The sequence below is a fragment of the Neolamprologus multifasciatus genome, chromosome 10, assembly GCF_963576455.1.
Source record: "Neolamprologus multifasciatus chromosome 10, fNeoMul1.2, whole genome shotgun sequence".
Taxonomy (NCBI): domain Eukaryota; kingdom Metazoa; phylum Chordata; class Actinopteri; order Cichliformes; family Cichlidae; genus Neolamprologus; species Neolamprologus multifasciatus.
The window spans coordinates 28,982,281-29,004,176 of record NC_140448.1 but is presented as its reverse complement, the minus strand read 5'-3'; the positions used below and the strand labels follow the sequence as shown (position 1 = coordinate 29,004,176).

At 39.7% G+C, this 21,896-nt stretch overlaps 1 protein-coding gene across 2 annotated transcripts in view; it reads left to right on the top strand.

Annotated features, from left to right (window-relative positions):
* pof1b (POF1B actin binding protein) overlaps positions 1–21,896 on the top strand; it is a 41,780-nt gene that overhangs the window by 1,828 nt on the left and 18,056 nt on the right. For both annotated transcript variants that reach the window (XM_085174110.1, XM_085174111.1), the window contains exons 2-3: positions 3,345–3,425; positions 19,458–19,726. In XM_085174110.1, the coding sequence (XP_085030236.1) occupies positions 3,345–3,425; positions 19,458–19,726 (350 nt within the window). The remainder of the gene's footprint in view (positions 1–3,344; positions 3,426–19,457; positions 19,727–21,896) is intronic.

Sequence of the window (21,896 nt, the reverse complement as noted above, 5' to 3'; positions counted from 1 at the left end):
TGGCCTCTGTCAGTCTGCCCCAGGGCAGCTGTGGCTACAACTGTAGCTGCCTCCACCAGTGGGAGAGTGAATGAATAGTGGAATTGTAAAGCGCTTTGAGGGCCCCGAAAAGCGCTATATAAATGCAATCCATTATACTGCATATTAGTGATGGGAATTCCAGCTCTTTTTAGAGAACCGGCTCTTTCGGCTCGGCTCACTAAAAAGAGCCGGCTCTAAGAGCCGCTTCGTTCGCGACCGACACATCACTACTGCATATGCTATTTTTTTAAAGTGGGGTTTAGCAAAGTGAAAATCCGTCATGTGTATCGCTTCATTAGATTAAAAACAATATGCAGAGTAAAGTAAATATCCAGAATAAAGCCAGAAAACATTTAGTTGAAAAAATGTTTAACATTATTTTATGTCTTTAAAGAAATGCATGAGTGCATAAATACTTACCTGTATTACGGCAAGAACTTCTGTTCATTATATACAAACACCAAGCACAACCAATCGCTCACATTGAAGCTACACATGGAGGTCGTCGTACCGTGTCTGCAAAACATCTCCTAGAAGGGGGCTGCTAGCCTTGTTGAATAACTGTTAGTAGTTGAGGTGGGGGTCTTTTCTTTAGATTTAGATACTCTGATTACAGTATTTAGTTTCCTTAACTGATTACCCAGTAAATTATTGCCGTGCTGAAAAGGCAGATAATGTATGACCCAGATGTTCAGGCTTCAGACTCCTATTAATGCTCAGGTAAAGGCAGTTTTTTCTGCTCTTAGCTCTTTATGAGGTCAGTTAGAAAGGAAAATGGTCATCTCAGGCACATGACTCTGGCTGTGAGAACAGCAGCACCATCCACTTGTAGTTAAAATCATCAGTTTGTAAGGTGAAGCTAATTAGAAGAAGCCACGGGCTAACTATGATGAATGAGGAATAATTTTAATGGTGAAGTATACAAAGCTACTATAGTAGAGGTAAGAATAAAGTGCTTTAAATGTCTTGCATTATCTCCCCACATTTATTCAAGGATTAAGGAACTTTTGCCAGCTCGGCCCATTGCCAGTAAAACAAACAGCTTAAGGCTCGCTGGCAAAATACGATATGGCATTATTAGCAGTACGTAATCATGATCACTACCAAGTGTGCTCTAGGTCTCTTGAGTTTTGCCACCTGAGTACACTCAGAGCTCCGATTTCTCTGACTCTTTATCTTCCTTGATCATTTGTTGATTTACGAGACACCGGTGTGGTCCTCCAATTCCCAAAGTCTTGCCAGCGAACATTTCCCTGCTCCAGTAATCGCTTCCTGAATATGTTGGCCTCTGCGCCTGCAATGGTTTACACAAGGTTTCTGCTGCAGGCTGAAAACATTTGAATTCTATCAGCTTTCTACATTTTTATCTGCCTCTTTAATGAGGATTTTATTTCATATATCATATAAAACTTCCTGTGCGTCTTTTTTTACTTTGGCTACTTACAATTTCAGGCTCATTCTGCTGCTTAAGCCACTGCATTGAAAGTGCTCACACCGTGTGTGATAAAGACGTGCTGCCACACCCCTTCTGACTGCTGAGGCGGCACGCCCTGACTTTTGAAGACTCATTTATTGTTCCACCTGATGGGATCCACATCTGCTCAAGTAGACTCTGGTGATCGAGTGTTTAACTGCCGCTCGTCTTTCGTTTTACAGGACTTTCACTTTAGAAAAAGCTGCCATGCTCTCTTAATGACCGGAGGCTGTGCATGTAGTATAGTAATGTAGTAGTACTACATGCTGTATTTGACCGTTTATCATTTTTAGGTTTCCAGATTTCAGGGTAACCGTTGGCACTTGTTTGCATTGTTTCATAGTTCAAGTAATCATCCAAGGTGTTTGTTAACCCTTTATTAACCAAGATTCATAAAGGCCTCGAATACTTATTTTTTATCTTGGCTATAAAATTGTAAAAAGATTAAAATCTCACAATTCAGGAAAGTAAGGGAATAGAAGCAGACATGATAAATCTAGGCAGAGGGGATTCGTTCTGTCTGTGTTCAGACAGCAATACCTTGTGAATGTCTTGTGCTGTCATTATACACTGATTATTCCCATACAGTCTTCTTTCTTAAACTGTTTAATTTTGTCTCTGTTGGAAACGGTAATGAAGTTGCAGTCATTTAAAGAGGACTTGTAAAATGGGCTTGCTAGCAGGCCCATGGTAGATAAAGGGTTAAACATCATTTTTGAAACGGTTCGTTGTCCAGACGTCTCACTTTAATAGGACTGACTGATTAGGAATGGGAATTCGAGGAACTTACAAGAGCATCCTGGAGAACAACATATCACAATCCAATGCTTCAGTGGAGAAGAAAGGAAAAAATAAGAGCCATGAAGTAGTGTTTCTCATGGGTAAAGCATGTTTCATTTAAAATACGACATTTGCCGCTGGTGTATTGGTGTACCGATTTGTTTTCTGATTTTTAAAGCATTGCAAAACTTTTAATTGGCGTGTGCATCCGTGTATACTTTTATTATCAATAGATTCATGGGGAAAAATAGCTGAGCATTTCAGATTTCTACTGTGTCTTAGCGGCACACCACATGACCCATGGACCGCTTTTTGTCTAATTCACAGCTTGTTTGCCTCATTGGAATGTATTTTGATTTTTACTGGCTCGGATTCAATTTTCGGTTTTGTTAATGCCTTCAGAGTGAAAAAAACAAACAAGTGTCAACAATGCTCACAATGTCAGGAAGCCCTTTTTAAAAATTTCTAAAGCATACAAGGCTAAAGCAGCTGTATTCAAATTTTTGGCACATGGGTAGACGCCCTCAAATGGGAAATAATAAGCTTTCTAATTTTTCCAAGTTGCACTTAACTTCCCAATGAGCTCCATTTATTTTGCACTGTTATTTATTAGTGCTCTGAACTGGATATCCCGAAGGGCATGATACAAAATCACAAATTCAGATTTATTTAAACACACTGTATGTTGGACATAGAGTTTGTATACCACGTAATTATTTATTTGAAGAGTACAAGGAAGAACCTGGGAAACAAATAAGTAAAATGGGGTTGAGTGTTGTAGGACAGTGAGGCCATGTTTGGGTCTAGCAGAGCAAGATTCGTGTTACTAACAGGCCTCAGCTTCAGATTCAGAGTTTTTTCTACTAGTGGATTCATATTGCATTACAGAGTGGTGCAGCTTGTTTCAAACAGGGCCTCTTAAAGCCCAGTATGAGATAAATAATGATTATTTTGATGGGGTTCAATGGGGTTTATGGGTCCAGTGTCCCAAGGACTGAGGTCTGTTGTAGTTCTCTTTATGTCTGACAGTCTCTTCTTTCTTCTCTCCCTCTTTTGCCGACTGTTTCAGAGCACCAGCAGGAAGTCTTCATCTGTGTTCAGCCATTCGACCAGTCCTATCAAGAGCCCTGCGACAAGTGTTGAGGAGGAGGTAAGGACCTCACATTCACCCAGTCACAAAAGCCTCCTTACTGGGTACAAAATGCTCTATAAAGCAGAAGTCTCTGTACTGCCTAAGCATTAGATCATCACTAGGGATGGGTATTGATAAGATTTTCACAATTCCGATTCCATTTTCGATTCTATTTAACGATTTGATTCTCTATCGATTCTTTTATCGATTCTTTTTAAAAAAAAGGAGAACACTAAGGTTGATTAGCTTAGAACTTTTAGATCTTCTCTTTGAACAAGATAGAAATTTAGCAGTAACATGGCCTTACAAACCCAGCAGTGAGATCTTAAGAGATCCAGCCTGTGGCTCTTCAATGGGGTGTCACAGGGTCCCCAGGGAAAAAAATTGTAAATGTAAAATAATAAAATAAATATTCTTCTGTAGCAATAACAAAGTATAACATAAATTATTCTGTAGCAATTACACAAGAATATCCAGTAATGTTCCTGCCTACAATTAAACACATTCACTTACCGTAAATCGGGGCATCTGCTGTGGCAAATGGGTGCAAGGCTTTGACCACAAACTGAGTCACTGCTCGGTGACATTCGTCTATCCTGGCCTGAAAGGAGACGCTAACGGTAGACTGCAGCGAGAACTGCCAGCATCTGAGCCAGACTCTGTCTGTCTCATCATGGTCACCTAAACGCACAGTAATGGCAGGTTTTGTAATAAGGCAGATCGCGCTAACATAATATGCACTGTTAGTTGATTATTTACCTGCCGCATTAACGGGAGAGGACATGCAAACGTTACCGCTGCTGCTGGGTTGAGTTTCAGGAGTCGAGCGGAATTAAAAACACGACATTCATTTAAGGTTATTGCGTGTTTTGTGAGCAAATGCTTTTGCATATTCGTTTCCTCCCTTAAATTAAATATCTACTTTGCAAGTATTGCAAGTTGCCCTGTTGTCATCCGTTCTCGTAAAGTATAATCAAACTTTTGAGCGTTTGAGCCGCCATGTTTCCTGCCAGGTAAATGACGCTCCGCAACGTGGTGACGTCATTCGGGGCGACTGGAATCGATAAGGGAATCGTTTGCAAAAATGGCAAACAATTCCAACAGTGGGAACCGTTTCTCAACAAGAACCGGTTTTCGATACCCATCCCTACTCATCACTGATTTTAAAGCTACAAAAGCACAAGCTTCAAATCTATTTAAAGTATTTTTAGTTTGTTTCATGGTGTTAAAACGAACGAAAAGTGCAAATAATGATAAGAAGAATATTTGAAAAAAGTCAGCAGCAATAAGAATACAGATCGAAACTCCACCAACAGACATTTCATGTCAGTGATGAACACACTATTAGGCAAATGAGACTGTAGCTTGTTATAACAAGTCAGAGGTGGGTCCATTATCTGACAGTTTCATTTCGAGATTAAAAAGAAAAACTTAGAGAGAAGAGGTTTTGCACCACACCACAGTCTAGTTCAACAGGTTCACGTTGCAAGCATTCAAGAGCAAGGAAACCCCCAAACTGTGTTTGACATGTAAACGCAAAGGATGGACTGCGTTACAGTTATATACAAATTAAATCAACAGTATGAAGTTCTGAGGCAGAGAGTGACTGGACAGTTAAAACGTTTAAAACTATCTTTTGTTTTTGCCCCATTTCAGCGAATATTTAAACATGTACATTAGTTGTGTGGTTATAAACATGCTGCACATTGACGTCTAATCACCGAAAGACTGTTTGCTTGTACCTGAGTATCAGCACTGATGCAACAAAAAAAATAAATCAATCAAAATTTAAACCCAAAAGACAAGACTTCAACTTGTTATGAATCAAATTATGAATTTGATCATCTGATAATCTTTGAAGTCAAAGCTGTTTCTTCAACATGAAAATGGAAAAAGACGGAAAAATGCAGAAGGGGTGTGGAGTTCATCTGTCAGTTAGGCAGGGACACACCCATCAGTCTCAACATGGGAACACTAGTTCGTCAAAGTACAGTAGCATAGCAAGTGTTTTCTGTTTTTTACCTGGTTTTGTTTTAAAATGAATTCAGCCAGGGGCAACTCATTGCACATGCGTGCTTTCTGTGCAGGCAGCAACGCCCTGCTTTACAGTCACACTGTTACCACAGAGCACTTTGTTCGTAATCACAGGACCTGAAACGGTCACAACACTGACAAACCACGCTGGGTGGGTGTGAAAATTGAGGTGTGTCTGGCCACTTCCCAGAGGCCTTTGCTGTAGGCGGATGCATTCTTTGGATTTGAACCTGCAGTGTCATGTATATGGCTGTTGTTACAGCAGGGAGGATCTTTGATTTATCGAGCTGGTGTGGCTTTTTTTATTGACACAGCCGAAGAAAATCCTGTGTATCTAAACACACCGTTAAGTCTGTTAAGTCCACAGTTATGTAATACTTTATCACTGACATATTTCCACTTTTATGACCTTTGACTTGTTTATTGTGAAGGTAAAGCTGCTTTTGATCACTTGATAAAAAAGAAATGGCTTGTGTAAATGAAACCCTAGTTAACTATTCCAATGCTGTAAAACTTTGCAATTCAACAAATATTGTACCAGCCTGATTATAGGTAGCTACATTGCCTTATAAGGTTACAGCATTGTCATTTGCATGTTTTGATAGACTGATGAAAATATCACAAGCCACTTTTTATCAGCATCGGTGAAGCCCGTCTGGTTAAACTGACTCACTTCCTGTGTTCTTTCTTTGCTTTTATGACTTTTTCATCTTTTTCTGTGTCTTCTTTGGCATTTTTGTCTTTTTCTTCATTTCTTTTCACTCAATCTTAGAATAAAACGGTTTGATATGAAAAGATAAAACCTCGTAATCACAGTCTGGGCTTCCTTTGCTCATACATCAACCGCCTGCAGAGTGTCCTGGAGTTACCCGTGCCTCTAATCTGCTTTCGCTCCAACTTGCTCGCAGCGTTCTTTCCCGTCAGCTTGTCAGTTACAACTTATTACTAATCAGCTTTTCTTGACCTGCTTGAAGAATTCTTTCTTGATGATTTCATTTTTAGTGATGATAAAGTGACATGAAGCAAATTGTGGTTTACCTGACTTTTGTTTTTGTTTTTTTATCAGACTCAGAAAAAGAAATGTCTGTCAGTCTGCTCCTGACTTTAATGATGGTTTTTATTTTGAACATTTTTTGAAGTCATTTGAAGCCACTTTGAGCACAAACGACACTCTTACTGTGTGACACATTCTTGGAAATTTGACTAAAACATTTCTCAACACAACACAACTCAGCATGTTTGTAATGAACACAGACCCACCGGTGAGGCCGGAAGGATTGGAGGGCTAAAATTATCCATCCCCGTGGGAGGGGAGCAAGTTCAGAAAACAAAACCCAAAACATGATGGATTCTTGTAGTGTGCAGAGACGGCTGGAGTGCTGTTGAATGTCACGGAGGCCTTTTGACCTTTGTTATCTGAGGACTGAAAGACATTCCCTGAGCACTTGAGAGGGGCGGGGATTGGTTATTAGATGCAAATGCAGATGCTAATTGGCAGACCGATCATTTACTTCTCACCTTTTTCCATATTCATCATCAGCCATAGTGCAATGAGGCTGCACAGTGTGGATAAGAGGTAGAATCTGAAGCGTAAAGGGAAATTCACTAGAGGTGGGAATCACCATACATCCCACGATACGATATTATCACAATACTTAACGCACGATACGATATTATTGCAATTTTTAAAAATATTTTGCGATATTCAGATTCTGTACATAAAGGTAAACTTTATCAATATTCATTTTATCTAATATCAAAGTCTCACACTCAGTCTTTCTCTCATTTCAGTTTTGTTGTTGACAAACTGAACGGTTTGTATTACAGTCTAGTCCAACTTAACTGAATCAACCATCTGGTACAATTATAGCTATTCTGAACTATGCAGTTTATGAAAACTATGCAGCCCCTTCAGCAACTGAAGAATTTGAAAGTAAATTAAAACAAAATATAATTTTACATTAAATAAAGTTTTAAACTTAATTAAAATAAAACACGGCTTAAATTAAAATAAGTAAACTGTCATGTTTATTGCTGCCAAAAAAAAGTTAAACACATTTGGACAGTGAAGGAATGTCAGGATTCTTGCTCAGAAAAAGGATCAACATGCTCTGAAGTCAGAGCACAAAAACCTTTTTTGTAACAAAATATCGATTTCTGCTGTCCCTGTATCGATACATTATTAGCAAACAAAATATCACGATACTACACAGTATCGATTTTTTCCCCCACCCCTAAAATTCACCCATGAGCTGCAACCTCCAGGCCTGAAAAGTGAAGCCAATGCATACCTGTTAGAAACTGCAGTTCTGCAGGCTGACTCCAAAGGCACATCAATCTTGTTAAAATGCCCATCTATACAATAGAAATATGCACACTTAAAGCACGATACAAAGAGCTGTTAAGGGCTTTTACTTTAGGGTAAGGTAACATATATACATTTAAATACTATGATCTAACAGATGTGAGGTAACTGCCTCACATCTGTGTAGGTTCTACATCATCCAGGTAATCGTTGAGCGCTTGAAACGAAGAGAACTGGACTTGTGTGTTCCACCTCTCATCCAAAAGGCTTCTTCAGTTCTAAATGAACTGACAGAGTCCCAGCTACTCTTTTTGGAGGCTGTTCACATTTTTGTTTTGGTTTGAATGAAGTCATGTTTCATAGGCTGTACAGTGTGTGACAGCGGCAGATAAAATGTTTCCAAAAGCAACACGACGCGACTGATTAACAAAGAGTATCAGTTAAACCTGAATGGAAGGTGTGGCATAACTGAATCTTCTCAAGATCAAACTCTGTTTTGTAGATCTGACTTGTATCAGGCGCCTACAGAGAAGAAAATGAATATAGCGCTTCCTTTGCACTGACCAGGTAACCATTACCGCTGTGATCTGCATCATGTTTGTCACCAGCCAAGTCTCGGCTTAAATTCTAGCGAAGAAGATCAAAGGAGAAAAAAGTTGCCGGACCAGTTTTGAAAATGTTACCCACAGTGAAAAAAAACATTTAACCTATTCTCTCTCACACACACACACACACAACATAAACAGACTTCCACAGGCACGCAAGGGACGCTTCTCTAAAATGCATCACTACCTAAAACGCTGCCCATAAGCCTGCAGTGACCGTAGGACACTCTACACCGCTCCACTGCTTTGCATGCAAATGCAAGTTTACAGTTGCAGGTCTGTACAGGCTGAAGTTAAAATGCTATATATTAGCATATTTATGACCTGGGAGCGGGTTTGACTGTGACATCTGGTGCAATGAAACGCAAATTTCACATGGTAGCAGCTTTTGCAAGGTATAGTAAAAAGCATGTCTGCACATGTGTTTCTTGCTTTATGTGAAGCGAAATCTTGTTGCTTGAGGATAGGATTCGTTTTTATTAAACGGGAGGGCTTTTGTCTGTGTGGCAGTAGTTTTGGCCTGTTCATTCACCCTGCCAGGTTCATGTTTTCCCACTTTTGTGTGAAAGCACTTGGATTACCTGCACGGAGCAAGTTTTAGAGCATAACACGGTTCTCTGACGAACGAGAACAGGGCTGCAGCTAAAGAATGTTCTCATAATTTCTCTGATTTTTTCTTCATGAATTAATGCTTATATGCCGGAAGATGTTGCAATCAGTTTTTTAACGAAATAAAGAAAAAATGAAGAAGAAAAACAGTTGTCCAAAATAAACAGATATGAGCTTAGAATAACAGGGGAGGGATCCTAAGGTTTGGAGACTCCATCTCAAAGGTCATCGTAGGGCAGATTAGCTCCAAGGAACTCCTGTTCGGACAACTTGGATGAATGTTGGGAATGTATGTCGCAATTTTTTAACTGTGAACCTCAAATTTAACATATTTGTCAAACTGTCTCAACCTTTATGTGTCAGTAGAAGAACCAGGAGGGTTTTTACATGTGTCCCACAGGACCAGACCGTTAACAAAGACTTCTACTGTGTAGTCCTCAGGGACAACATTTGGCGGTGGCTGTGGATTTGCCTTCCTGTGAATTTTTCATGTGCTTGCATGGAGTGATTTAAAAATAGCAGCAGGGCTAGAACGGGTGCAGAGGTGCACAAGGAGACGACCCCGAAGAGGAGATCTGTCTGATTTAATGACTTATGATTCAGCAAGCACATAGTAAATTCTCACATAGTAAAGGTCAACGCATTAATGTGTGGCTTTGTAGTTTCTCTTAGGAAGATATTTGATGTGGAAGCAACATTCAGCACATTTTTCTGTCTTTTACGATGGATGGAAACTTCTACATCTCTGATACCGTGTAAAGAATCAGATTTCAAGGATTCCCTGAAGTTTTTCGTGCTCTGACAAAAATTCTCTGCCAAATTAAGAACTACAGGTTCACGGGTATTTAAGCAGGGTGGTTGTTGACAGACATGTTTGCTGTGGAGGATGCAGTCTTTACGACTATCTTCTGTGAACGTGATTATCTGTGTTTGAGCTGAAGGTTTCTGAAGGTTTATGCACCGATGCTTCCTTAGAGGGTTTTTCTCACAGCTGTGTGGTATGTGAGGTATTCAAGCCTAATTATAGGATGGTGAAGAAGGGAGTCACATTGAGGTGAAGCAAGAATGAGGATATCATGTTTTAAATGTTTACATTTAAGGAATCTCTTAGGAATGATCACTTTCCACTTTTTTATCTTGTTAAAAAGATCGACAGGTGATCAAACAGGTGATCCACACAGATCCAGCCTGTCTGACGTGAGTTTCCTGTCATATTTTCTGCAGCGTCAACTCCTTTCAAACATCAGCAAGTTTCAAAGAGCTGAAATGCATCTTGTTTTTTATCATGAGTATACCATCTGCTCCTCAGTCTTCTCTGCTGATAAACACCCACAGACACAGAGTTATAACCTTATGCTGCAATCACTTTGGCTTCAGTGAGGTTTCCAGTTGAGTTGACTTCATAGTGTCTGTTCAAGTTTGTCAGTGTCATGTTTTATTTTTTCTTTGAAGCTAATGGATTATACATTTTGTTTTGGTTTGTGGTTGTGAAAGTTGAACTGCCATTAAATTAGCAGATTAAAAGTCATTTATCAATTGTACTTAAAAACCCGGCACAGCTATGTTGATCTCATTCATGCTTGTTGTCTTTTTTTCCTCACAATTTATTGAAGGCACATAAATGAGAGAAATACAGACTGGTGACCTGTTCAGAGTGAGCCCCACCTTTTGCCCTCTTCATATCCAAAAACCCAGAGATGTTTTTGTAATTATAGTCATTATTTGATGAACACGTTGTGTAAATAATACTTTCCGGTGCAGCTGGATTCTTGTAGGATATCACTATCACATGTGCATCCGTCTTGCCTTCAAGACAAACTGTGGTTTGGCTTCAAGCTGTGGACTTGTGGCCAAGCCACAGTTTATTGGACCCGTTCAGTGTCCTATGACTAATAATAATAATGGATTGGATTTATATAGCGCTTTTCAAGGCTACTATTCATTCACTCTCACATTCACACACTGGTGGAGGCAAGCTACGGTTGTAGCCACAGCTGCCCTGGGGCAGACTGACAGAAGCGAGGCTGCCATATCGCGCCATCGGCCCCTCTGGCCATCACCAGTAGTAGGGTAGTAGGGTAAAGTGTCTTGCCCAAGGACACAACGACCAGGACAGAGAGCCCGGGGAACGAACCGGCGACCTTCCGGTTACAGATACGCTTCCCAACCCCCTGAGCCACGGTCGCCTACTGACTAATAAAGTAGCATCATGTACTGCATGCTTTACATATGACAGTACATTGTTCATCCAATCACCTTTTGACTATTTTCAGTTTGTGACTGCCTTTTATGCACAACAGAATCACCTAATGACATGCTAACTCCATAGTTACCTTTGCTATTTGCTTGCTAGCTTTTACAGCTTCTCAGACTGCGGCTTGTTTGTCCTCCTCGGCGTTCCATGATTCGTATCACTTGCTGACTTGACTGATTGAAGTTTGCCGTTAGTACCAAACAGATGACCCATCCAGTCAAGTGCCAAGCAAATAAATGTCTGCTCCTTTGGGCGGCACTCTGAAATCAGCTGGTTTTCACACTACTTAGTTGTAAACTAAACAAATCGAAGGTAGTTGTGACAGCATTAAAGAGAGCTGTTAATTATGACTGCTTCACACGCTTATTACATCCAAGGTAGTGTCATTGTTGCTATGGTGACATTGAGCCTATGTGCTTGGTAGGCTTTCGTGTTGTTTTACCTGCTTCTGGCTACTTTCAGCTGCTCCCTTATTCACAAGGGAGTCACCACTGCGAGTAGCGTTAAATGTTGTGATTTTTGCAGATTTTTTACACCATATGCCCTTCCTGACACGTTCTCAAATTTAGGCGAATGTATAAGGCACTGCACTATGGAGCCAGGTTATTTCAGCTGCTTCTAATTCATTAAAAAATGAGTGAGACAGATAGTCTAAGCTTAACTGGTTACCAGTGCGGTGCCTTTTTTGTTTTCAGTGACTGAATCCATCTTCACGAGCATGCACTACATGTCAGTGCCGTTGCTGAGCTACAAAACTGTGGTTCATCCAAGCATCTAATCATTAAGGTAACACAGTCTGTACCTGTTAAAGGTCAAACTTAATAGTCATAATCACAGAGGCCCCTGCACTACAATTGGAAACCCAACACATGCAGCGTTGCCAGCTAACAAATATCCCACCTGTTCAATGCATCCTGTTGAGTTCCTGTTTTAGTTTTACTCGGTGGCTTCCAGTGTAGGAGTTATTTATTTCCTACTGAGGGAATCTGAAAACTGTGGACAAAACTGTGAACTAAAGGTCTGGCTTAAAACAGCATTAAACTCTATTGTAATAATATCCCATTTTAATGTTTATTTTTAATAAGATTAAAATGTCTCGTGTCTCACTTTTGTGAATGAAGGATTTTACACGTCTGATGTCTTTAAAAATTAAATTTAATGTTTGTTCAGACTTGCCAAGATGTTGACAGATCAGCAGGTATCTCTGCCGTTCACGTGATGGCCGATTGCACAGCAGAAACTTATATACGAGTCTCAACAGGAAGTTCAGTTTAGGCTGTTTCAGTCTGCCAACAGTAGATGCCTATGTGCAAGCAGCTTTGCAACCCACCTTCACCTCAGTTCCCCATTTTAATGCGGCTTCTGACTGTTCCTGGCTCAATAATTCATAATAATTTAAAATAGTTTAAATTATTTTTAAATTAAATAATTTAAAAAGACTGAGTCATGCACACACAAATACATGATAAGGATTTTTTCTTCAGTATGCACACACAAAGACACTCACAGAGACTCACACAAAGAGGCTTGTGTGGTAACGTGACTCTTCTCTCTCCAGTAACAATCTCTAGTGTTTCTCAGTCACTCAGGCTTCTGAGAGCCTGTGTGGCTCATGCACTGACCTGCACACACACACACACACGGACGCACACACACATTGACCAGAAGGCCTGCCAAAGAAGTGAGGTGATGATGTATTGAGTTACTGCTCTTTGTGGAAGCTTCATTCATAGCCCGTGACAGTCAGCTACTGAAAGAGTTTTGTTTGCATTCGAAACAGGAAGCTGCTGCTTTTTCAACTTTTTTTTTTTTTTTTTTTACCACGTTTACTTAAAATACCTGATTTCTTATCACAGGTAAAAAAAAAAAATCTTATCTCCAGTTAGGAAGAAGAAAATCAAACTGGAGAACCTCACCCATTTGAGATGGTAAACATGAAACGCGATTACCCTCATACTGCTGAAAGGCTGTAACTAATGATTATTTGCATTAACCTGTAGTGATATACTGACTAGTATTATTTTTGAGTAGCTAACACATTTTTAGGCTTTAAAATAGCACAAAAAAGCGAACATTGTAACAAACACTGAGCACTGAGCTCAGGGGTCAAGTTTGAGCAAAAATCCAATTTTTTGCTCAAAAAGCCTTAAACTTATTGACCTGATATATAAATATATACAATTTGAAGATTTTGTTGCAGTTTTATATCTTTTTGATATCCGTTTTTTTTTTGTTTGTTTGTTTGTTTTAAATCTAAGACGTGTGGGAAGTGGCTTTAAAAGACTTAAATCGGTGTGTGGATCTACCGTGACATTCATACCAGTTGTCTGTCGTGCGTTGTGAGAGATTTTATTCATTGGAACTACCCACATTGCTACCAACCTGTATGTGCATGTTTACAGATAAAAGAGGTCACAGATTTGCAGGTGCTATAAAACAAGTCAATTTAAATGGGACTGGTGAGTGTAGCTGTATAATGTAATGTATAATAATGTATTTAAAAAAGGAGGATATTTACACTTTTGACACTAACCTGTGAAAAATAATAATATTATATAGATTACACGCCTTTACCAACATGTCTGCTGATAGCAAGTGGCTTGTTTTAGAGTCGTGTTTATGTCCAGACTGATCTGCCCGTCAGTCATTTCTACGCTCCTTTTCTCACCCACCTCCACGCTGTTATAGTTTTTGTGTAGCCGCCTCATTCCTTTTGTTTCCCATTTTACTCTTACTGTTTAAGAATTAGAAACAGGAGAAAGTAATGCCAGTCTTTGGCACTGCTGTGACCTTTGAGCTCTGTGTGGGATCATTAACCAACCTCGAGGTTTCACAGTGTCTAGATAGGATTTACAGGCTGTCAAATACCAGAGTTGTGCGTCATCTGAGTCGCTTGTTTTTTCTTCCTCTGTGAGAGCTGGACCTGTTTTAATAAACAAAATCGCTCTTTGTGTGATTTATTATAGAAAAACGTGCATTTTACTTACTGTTTATCATGTTTTTGTGCTACTTTCATTGTCTCTTGTGCCTCATAATACAATACAATACAATTTTACTTATATAGCACATTTAAAAGTGCTTCACAGAAACCAAACAAGAGGAATAATAAATACAAGTAAATAAATAATAAAATAAAATAGGTACAAATAAAATATACTAACAGGTGGGAGACTTAACTTACGTAACACAGATCATGCGCATGAAACTTACTGTGGGTTTTCTCAAGATTAGAGGGATGTTTATATTTTCACTTTGCAAAAATTAAAGATAACATTGAGATAAGCTTTTCTTTCTGTTGAGGGATTAAAGTTTTGAAACTTCAGCAGTTTTTTTGGTTTAGTCAGGCTTGTCTCACACAGGTAAGCGATTGTCTTGCATTTCTGTTTCCCCAGAGCTTGTGAGAAGTTACTTGAGCTTGTTGCTGTCTTTCAGGCATTTAAACAGCTTCACTACATGTGTTTTTCTTCCCTTCTCTGGAATTTCCTTGACCCTTATTTTAACAATAGTAACACTCACCCACTCACCTCCTGTGCCACTGTTTCCTGATAGGACTTACACAGCAGTTTATTATATGAGCCATGCATAAAGAAAACCTGCAGCATTACAACCAAGGTTCCCACTGGTGGTGTTTATGTACCTTATATGCTGAAATACTAGTTCATCAGTATAAGCTGTAAATTATGATGTAATCTGTTGACACAACCTTGCAGTAACTTCTTTGTGTATGTGTGCAGAGTTTAATCGTGTGGAGGGAAAAATATTTTTTTTTGCATGAATTATAGGAAAATCCTGCAGAGTTCTTTTGTTTGTAGTCTTGTGTTTGTCTCTTGTAGCAAAAATGAGCGAAACATTTCAAAACACCTTTCTCTTTAGCACTGTGCAACACAGTATTAGTGACTAAACACCTCTCTGACAGTGGTGAAAGAAGCTGCACCTGTAGTGCTCTGTGCAGGACTCTCCAATGGCACAGTGCTTTAAACTTCACTTGGTGGGAAATTCCAGCTTGTGATCTTCCCTCGAGCTTGTGTGGAATCTCGCTGAACCACTTTGCTCAGCCACGGTTTGGATGTGTAGGAAGAAATGATTTCATAAAACAGTCGTTCTCCTTTGTTTAGTCCAACGTATTTAGTTTTAAAAAGAAATTTCAGAGTTTATCAGTCCGGAAAGATCATTCAGGCAGGTATTTTTAAATAAATAAATGCAGAGAAATCTTTAGAAAAGTTCTAGAACATAATAAAGTAGCTGTTTTTGCAGATTTAATGCCATGATTTCCAGTGTTAGCGCCAGTGTTGGTCGTCAAATTGGCCAAATTGTTATGTTTAAATACCTGAGTTTAAAAGTGCAATAAGTAGAATTCAACACGTAAAAATACCTTTTAAGTAAGAACTGGAGCGTTAGTAGTGGAATGTACTTTAAAGTACCGAAAGTAAAAAGTACTCATTCTGTAGTAACAGAATGCATAAGCAGGAATAGGAATTGTTTCAGCTGTGGTGCCAGACTCTATGTTGATGCTGGCATTCTCACAGATGTACATTGCAAAACCATGACAAGTCACAGGTAGGCCTTAAAAAAACCCGCTAGTACATACTGTGCTCAGAGTCAGGCAATAACACGATCACACTGACAGTAAAAACCTGTGTAGGTTTCTTTTTTCACATAAAAGTCAGTATGAATTATACCTGTGAACTGTAAAAAAGAAAAGAAAAGAAAACTGAACAGTATGTGCTCGTTGATGAGTCTTTATTAGTTTTATTACTGTTATTTATAAGGTGTTATTAATTTAATTGTTAATACTGAGCCTTGGAAAGGGTGCAACTAGTGATTTATAACATCAAAAACAGGTCAGACAGCTCAGTCTAGTTTTAGTTTTGAGTTTTAATGCATGAAAAAAAAGTAAAACTTAAAACTCGTCACAGTTTTAAGTTTTCGTATTTTTTAAGTCAAAACTTAAATAACGCGAACATCACCTCCCTGTTTGCTCTTTGGAACTGTAAACAAAGAGCCCCAGCTGTACGTTACTTTTTAGTAAGCAATTTTAAAATTCACCCTCTTCCGTCGTGGTGAAGAGGGAGCTGAGTGTAAAAGCGAAGCTCTCAATTTACCGGTCGATCTACGTCCCTACCCTCACCTATGGCCACGAGCTGTGGGTAGTGACCGAAAGAACGAGATCGCGGATACAAGCGGCGGAAATGAGCTTCCTCCGAAGGGTGGCTGGCCTCTCCCTTAGAGATAGGGTGAGAAGTTCGGCCATCCGGGAGGGGCTCAGAGTAGAGCCGCTGCTGCTCCACATCGAAAGGAGCCAGTTGAGGTGGTTCGGGCATCTGACAAGGATGCGTCCTGGGCGCCTCCTGGGTGAGGTGTTCTGGGCATGTCCCACCGGGAGGAGGCCCCGGGGCAGACCCAGGACACGCTGGAGAGATTATATCTCTCGGCTGGCCTGGGAACGCCTTGGTGTTCCCCCGGATAAGCTGGAGGAGGTGGCTGGGGAGAGGGAGGTCTGGGCTTCTCTGCTTGGGCTGCTGCCCCCACGACCCGGCCTCGGATAAAGCGGATGAAGATGGATGGATGGAATTTTAAAATTGTGAAAAAGTTTAAAAACTACAGCTTGACTATTCCTGTAAAATCTGTATCCCTGTGAAAATACCTGCCAAATATTGTATTAGTGAAACATATCTCTCCTGTAGTGGACAGAAAGTGAAATTAGATATAAAATCAAAGTGCAGTTATTATGTTAATGACTGGTTGTCCATGTACCTAAAAGCTCTTGAGCAATAAAATGTTTAAAGATTTAATATGACAGTATCGACTCACTTGGTTCATCTTAGTTTTTTTCTCCTCGTGTGTAAACTTGAATGAAATATTAATGTCTCAAATTATGGGCAAAACACAAACATGTCTGAAAAACCATTTAGTGTTTTTTCCCTCTCAATCACTCTCTGTCTCTCTGTTCCTCTGTAAATAATTATAGCCACTACTTGGGACTTTCCCTCAGCTGAAAAGATTCAGAGATGAGATTGTCTTGTTGTAAGATGTCACTGAAGGTCTGGAGGGTTGAGTTATGAATAAGTGCTTTTTAACAGCCAGCATTTTGCAATTCTGCAATAAAAACATCTGAGGAAACAGGTCGATACGAGACATTACTTTGTAAACGATGTTGATTTGGAGCACTCGTGTGTCAGCGAACAAGTGTGACTGACAAACGATTGCAGAGCGTTAAGGTGCTCTCTGTGGGAAGAGCACACACAGCCAGTAGCTGAGCTCAGCGTGTTCAATAACCAGTTACGCAACGATAGCTTGACCCGACTCTGCTGCTACATGCACATAGCTGCAGCTTAGGGCTGGGCTATATCATACCGTTCACGGTAATACCGGTGTAATTTTGGGCAACGATAAGAAAATGAAATATTGCAATAGAATATGGGTAAAACGCACATGCGCAGTGCCTTTGTTTTCATACGCACATGACGGCGACGCAGAATAAGAAGAGCGAAAGCGGATCGTTAAATGAAACGGATGAAGCAGAATTGTTTTGTAAAAATGCTGCAACTTCAGTGGTGTGGAACTGGTTTGGCCTTCGTCCGTCAGATACACAACAAATAACTATTTTTGGTAGAGCATGCTAGCGGGCCGTCGTTATTACCGTGTTGTTTGGAAAATACAGCACACTTAAAATCAATCCTTTGATTTTTCTGAAAATCGACAGTGCCCCTTATAATCCCGCGTGCCTTATGTATGAACTCTGGTTGTGTTTACTGACCTCGAAGCGATTTTATGTCGTACACGGCGCTCGAAAATCTGTCAAATGTTTTAGTACGACTTTGCTAAGCTACGAAGCCGCACCGCTTGATGGATTGTCGGAGCATTACGGCTATTTTAGGCAGGCACCTCGCGGAGTGATACGTATTGTGTGTGTATAACCTCTTTTTAAGTTTTGTGGATATTAAACATGGTTATGCTGAGGATATGTCGGCCAATTTCCACTGGAAATGCATTTTGGTTAAACTGTCAGCAAGGATTTGCATTTGCACTGTTAAATTTTTATATAACTTTAATGCAAAAAACAGCTGCTTGTTTAAGTGAAAATACATTGATGGTTTTTTTTACACTAATAAAGTTGTGGAGTTGTAAAGTATTTTGTCTAGTGTCAATTATATCGTCAGTTATATCGTTATCGCAAATTTTCAAATGTATATCGTGATAAATATTTTTGGTCATATCGCCCTGCTCTACTGCAGCTGACAGATGTGTTTGGCTTTGGTTGAGTGTAGTTTGGAAGTGTAGCATGGCAGATTTCAGCCACCTGTTTTTAAATATCCAATATTGATCAGTACTTTTGGTTCAGGCCTGGATAGGATCTTTATTTGTAGTGAAGGCCAGCAGGTCAGGGAAGCCCCTTCAGCAATGGTTCTTCTTCGCATAAAGCCATAAAGACATAAAGACAATTCTGCAGAAGTATTCAAGTGTCCTGCACAGTCTTGACCTTAACCCCATCAGCTTCAGACATGAACTGGAATGCAAACTGCCAGCCAAGCCTTGTCTCCCCACATATTTAAGTAATCCTTATGTAAATAAAGGAGTGCAGCCTCCTGGTAGTTGGCTTTTAACCCTTCCTAGAAAGTCCTCTCAAGAATAGTGGAGTTTTTGAAGCAGCAGTTTAATAAGCTGCCATTTTTAATGTGTTTATTTAACCTTTATTTGACCTTAAAAAGGTTTAAGATGTCGTTTAGTGCAGCTGTGATTCGGTCTGCTAAGGATTTCTTTTTAAGCGTGATCCCTGTTGGCAGGTGTTCAACATGTAGCTGAGAAGAGAATTTACTTAAAGCACAAAATGGCATTCCTTACAGTTATCGGCTGAGAAACAGACAAAAGATGACAGATTCATGTCATCATACTGACTCGTGAAATCCTGAATTGCTTTGTGTGGCTTATTTCCTGCTGTCACTTATGGTGATTTTCTTTAAAAATGTTTAAAATACCTTTTTGGAGAGGAAAGCAAGAACCAACAGATTACCTAACAGACTTAATTACTTTACTTCTGATCTGAATGTTATTTATTCATTGATTGATTTGATGTGTGCTGTCCAGATCTGCAGAAATGTCTGCTTTCTCTTGAATACGATGCAGTGTCTGTTTCCGAGAGCCTTTGACTAACTAACCATGAAAAAAGACTGAAAAAGGACTTAATCGTGTCATTCGGATAAAACGCAGTGCTTATGGATCTATTTCTGTCCTGGTACTTCTAGGTTGAATTGGAGGTAGAAGAGGAGGAGGAAGAGGAGGAGGGGGATGCTGTAGAAGTGGAGGAGGTGGAGATTGTTAATGTCATACAGTCGAAACCACCTCCAGTGATAGAGAAGATCTCAAGGAGGGAGGTGAGGACTGAGTTGAAGGAGATACCAGAGCCAACAAAGCTGGACACGCGTTACTTCGGCGAGCTGCTGGCTGATGTCTACAGGAAGAACTGCGACATCCACTCCTACATCTCCGAGCATGTGTCCAAGATCCGTGGACAGTAAGTAAACTTTAGGCAGTTCACATCCACATCAGTGTACACACAAGATTAAAATTACTTTATCTATTTGGTGCTAATTTACAAGAACAGCTACCTCAAGATGCTTTATATTGTAAGTTACACACCCCACAAAATTAGAGGGAAAATCTCAACAATCAATACATCCCCTGTGAACAAGCACTTGGCAACAATAGGGAGGAAGAACTTCCTCTTAACAGGAAGTAACCTCTAGCAGAACTCTGCTTAGGGAAGGGCAGCTTTGTGCCTTAACTAGTCGATGGGAGTGAAGGAAAAGAAAAGAGAGCATAAGGAAAGGGGACAAAAGCCACTATAAGAGAGAAGACAGTAATAAAACACATGGGGAGTGAATGACGTGAGCACAGAAGAAACCTTCGAGGCATCATGGGAAGACCGCCAGCAGCCTGAGCCATAACTAATGGATGTTTCTTGGTCATCTGATCCAGCATTAATGATATGCTTCATTCAGTTCATTTAAAAAACAAAACAAAACAATATACTTTTTAATATTTTTTTTACTGTATAATCATAAAACTAGATAAGATGTCTGTCGTCTGAATTCAAACTTGAAGCTGTTTTCAGAGGAGAGGCTCCGCCTTCCATTCTAAAACTTTAAGAACCACTGAATAAACAAGTAGCAAATGCCCTGTTCGTGCTGGTGGTTGTGAAATTAAAACGATGCAATCCTTTTATAGCAAAGTAAAGTTTGGTAGTTTTAGCCTGTTGACATATCTTGTTCTTTGTTGCAAAGTTTGATTGCTCAACTTCTGATTGTGTAGGAAGAGTTGGCGGGAAAAGGAACAAATCACAGCAAAAATTACGCCCAAACACGTTGGTCAGTCAATAAAATTTTTCCTCTTCCCTTAAGTGTTGCAGGAGTTCCTGCATTGGAAAAAGGAACAAACACAGACAGATTTCAGGTATGATAGTAAGATATGGTACTAATGCTTCAAGATATAATGGAGCCTGAGTATTCAAGACTTTGTAGGTGAGATGAAGGATTTTAAATTCAGTTCTGGAGCCTACTATGGTCTCTCCTTCTAGACTGTGGTTTTTTAAAAAAGCCTGATAATAAGGAATTCCAATTGTCAAGCCCCAATTGTAACAGATGTGTGGACTAGTTTCTTAGCATCACAGGATGTGACAGGATGTTTCTCATTTTAGGAATATTTTTGGCGTGAATATAACTGGGTATCATCTGCATAGCAGTTAAACTATATGCAGTGTTTTGTAATAAAATAGCCTAAGGGAAGAGTCTTCATAATTTGAGGTTAATCCTCTCAGGCTCAAATTAAGTTTTTTGTTGCTAATGCACAACCAAGTCCTGCAGTGGTACTTCTGAGTAAAAAAAACTCATAAAATATGCATGTGGGGTAATCAGGTTGTTAGTTTTTAACTGTTGCAAATCGGCAACGTCTGCCTTGAGAGGGTTAAATCCAAGCTTACATTTGATTTTTATTTAATTTTAGCATTTTAACCTCTATTCTTATATAAAGCAGATGCAAGAACTACTTGAAAAGAATGTGTTTTTGAAAAAAAACTCACACAGGGTTCTTGCTTCCTGCTATTTAAGCAGTGATGTGAAATGAGGACATCTATTGTCTGGTTCTCAGACATGCTCTGCAACAGTTTTAGTGCAGAATGCAAAGCTGGCCATGACCTAGTCAAAACACGAAGCTTTTATTTTGTGTGATATGCTTTAAAAAAAAAAGAAAAGTTTGAACTGAGAAGTATGGATTTATTTTGAAGAGGAAATTTCAAATATCTTACTTTGGAATAAGTAAAGTACCAGGGGACAAAAGGAAACCCCGGTCCTTATTACCAGACAAATAGCCTTTCGCAAAGAAATCTTCCATTTCTACCAGATTTATGGAGTTTAGCACAACTGAGAAACATCTGTGTCATGCTTTGGTTAAATTACCCAATGCGTCATGCTCCACTACATTAGAGGGAGTTGTCTTTCAAACCATTACGGAGTTGTTCACCTCCACGCTATGATGAAACCTTTCTATCCTGAGGGGAGGGGCCTCCATGATGACTCCAGTCCACACAGACATTAAAAAACTAAAAAACCTGTGGGGGATCTTTTATTGACACCTGCACGATCTGCAACACCATCGTCAAGCACCAATCATCTAATGGAAGAATTGTT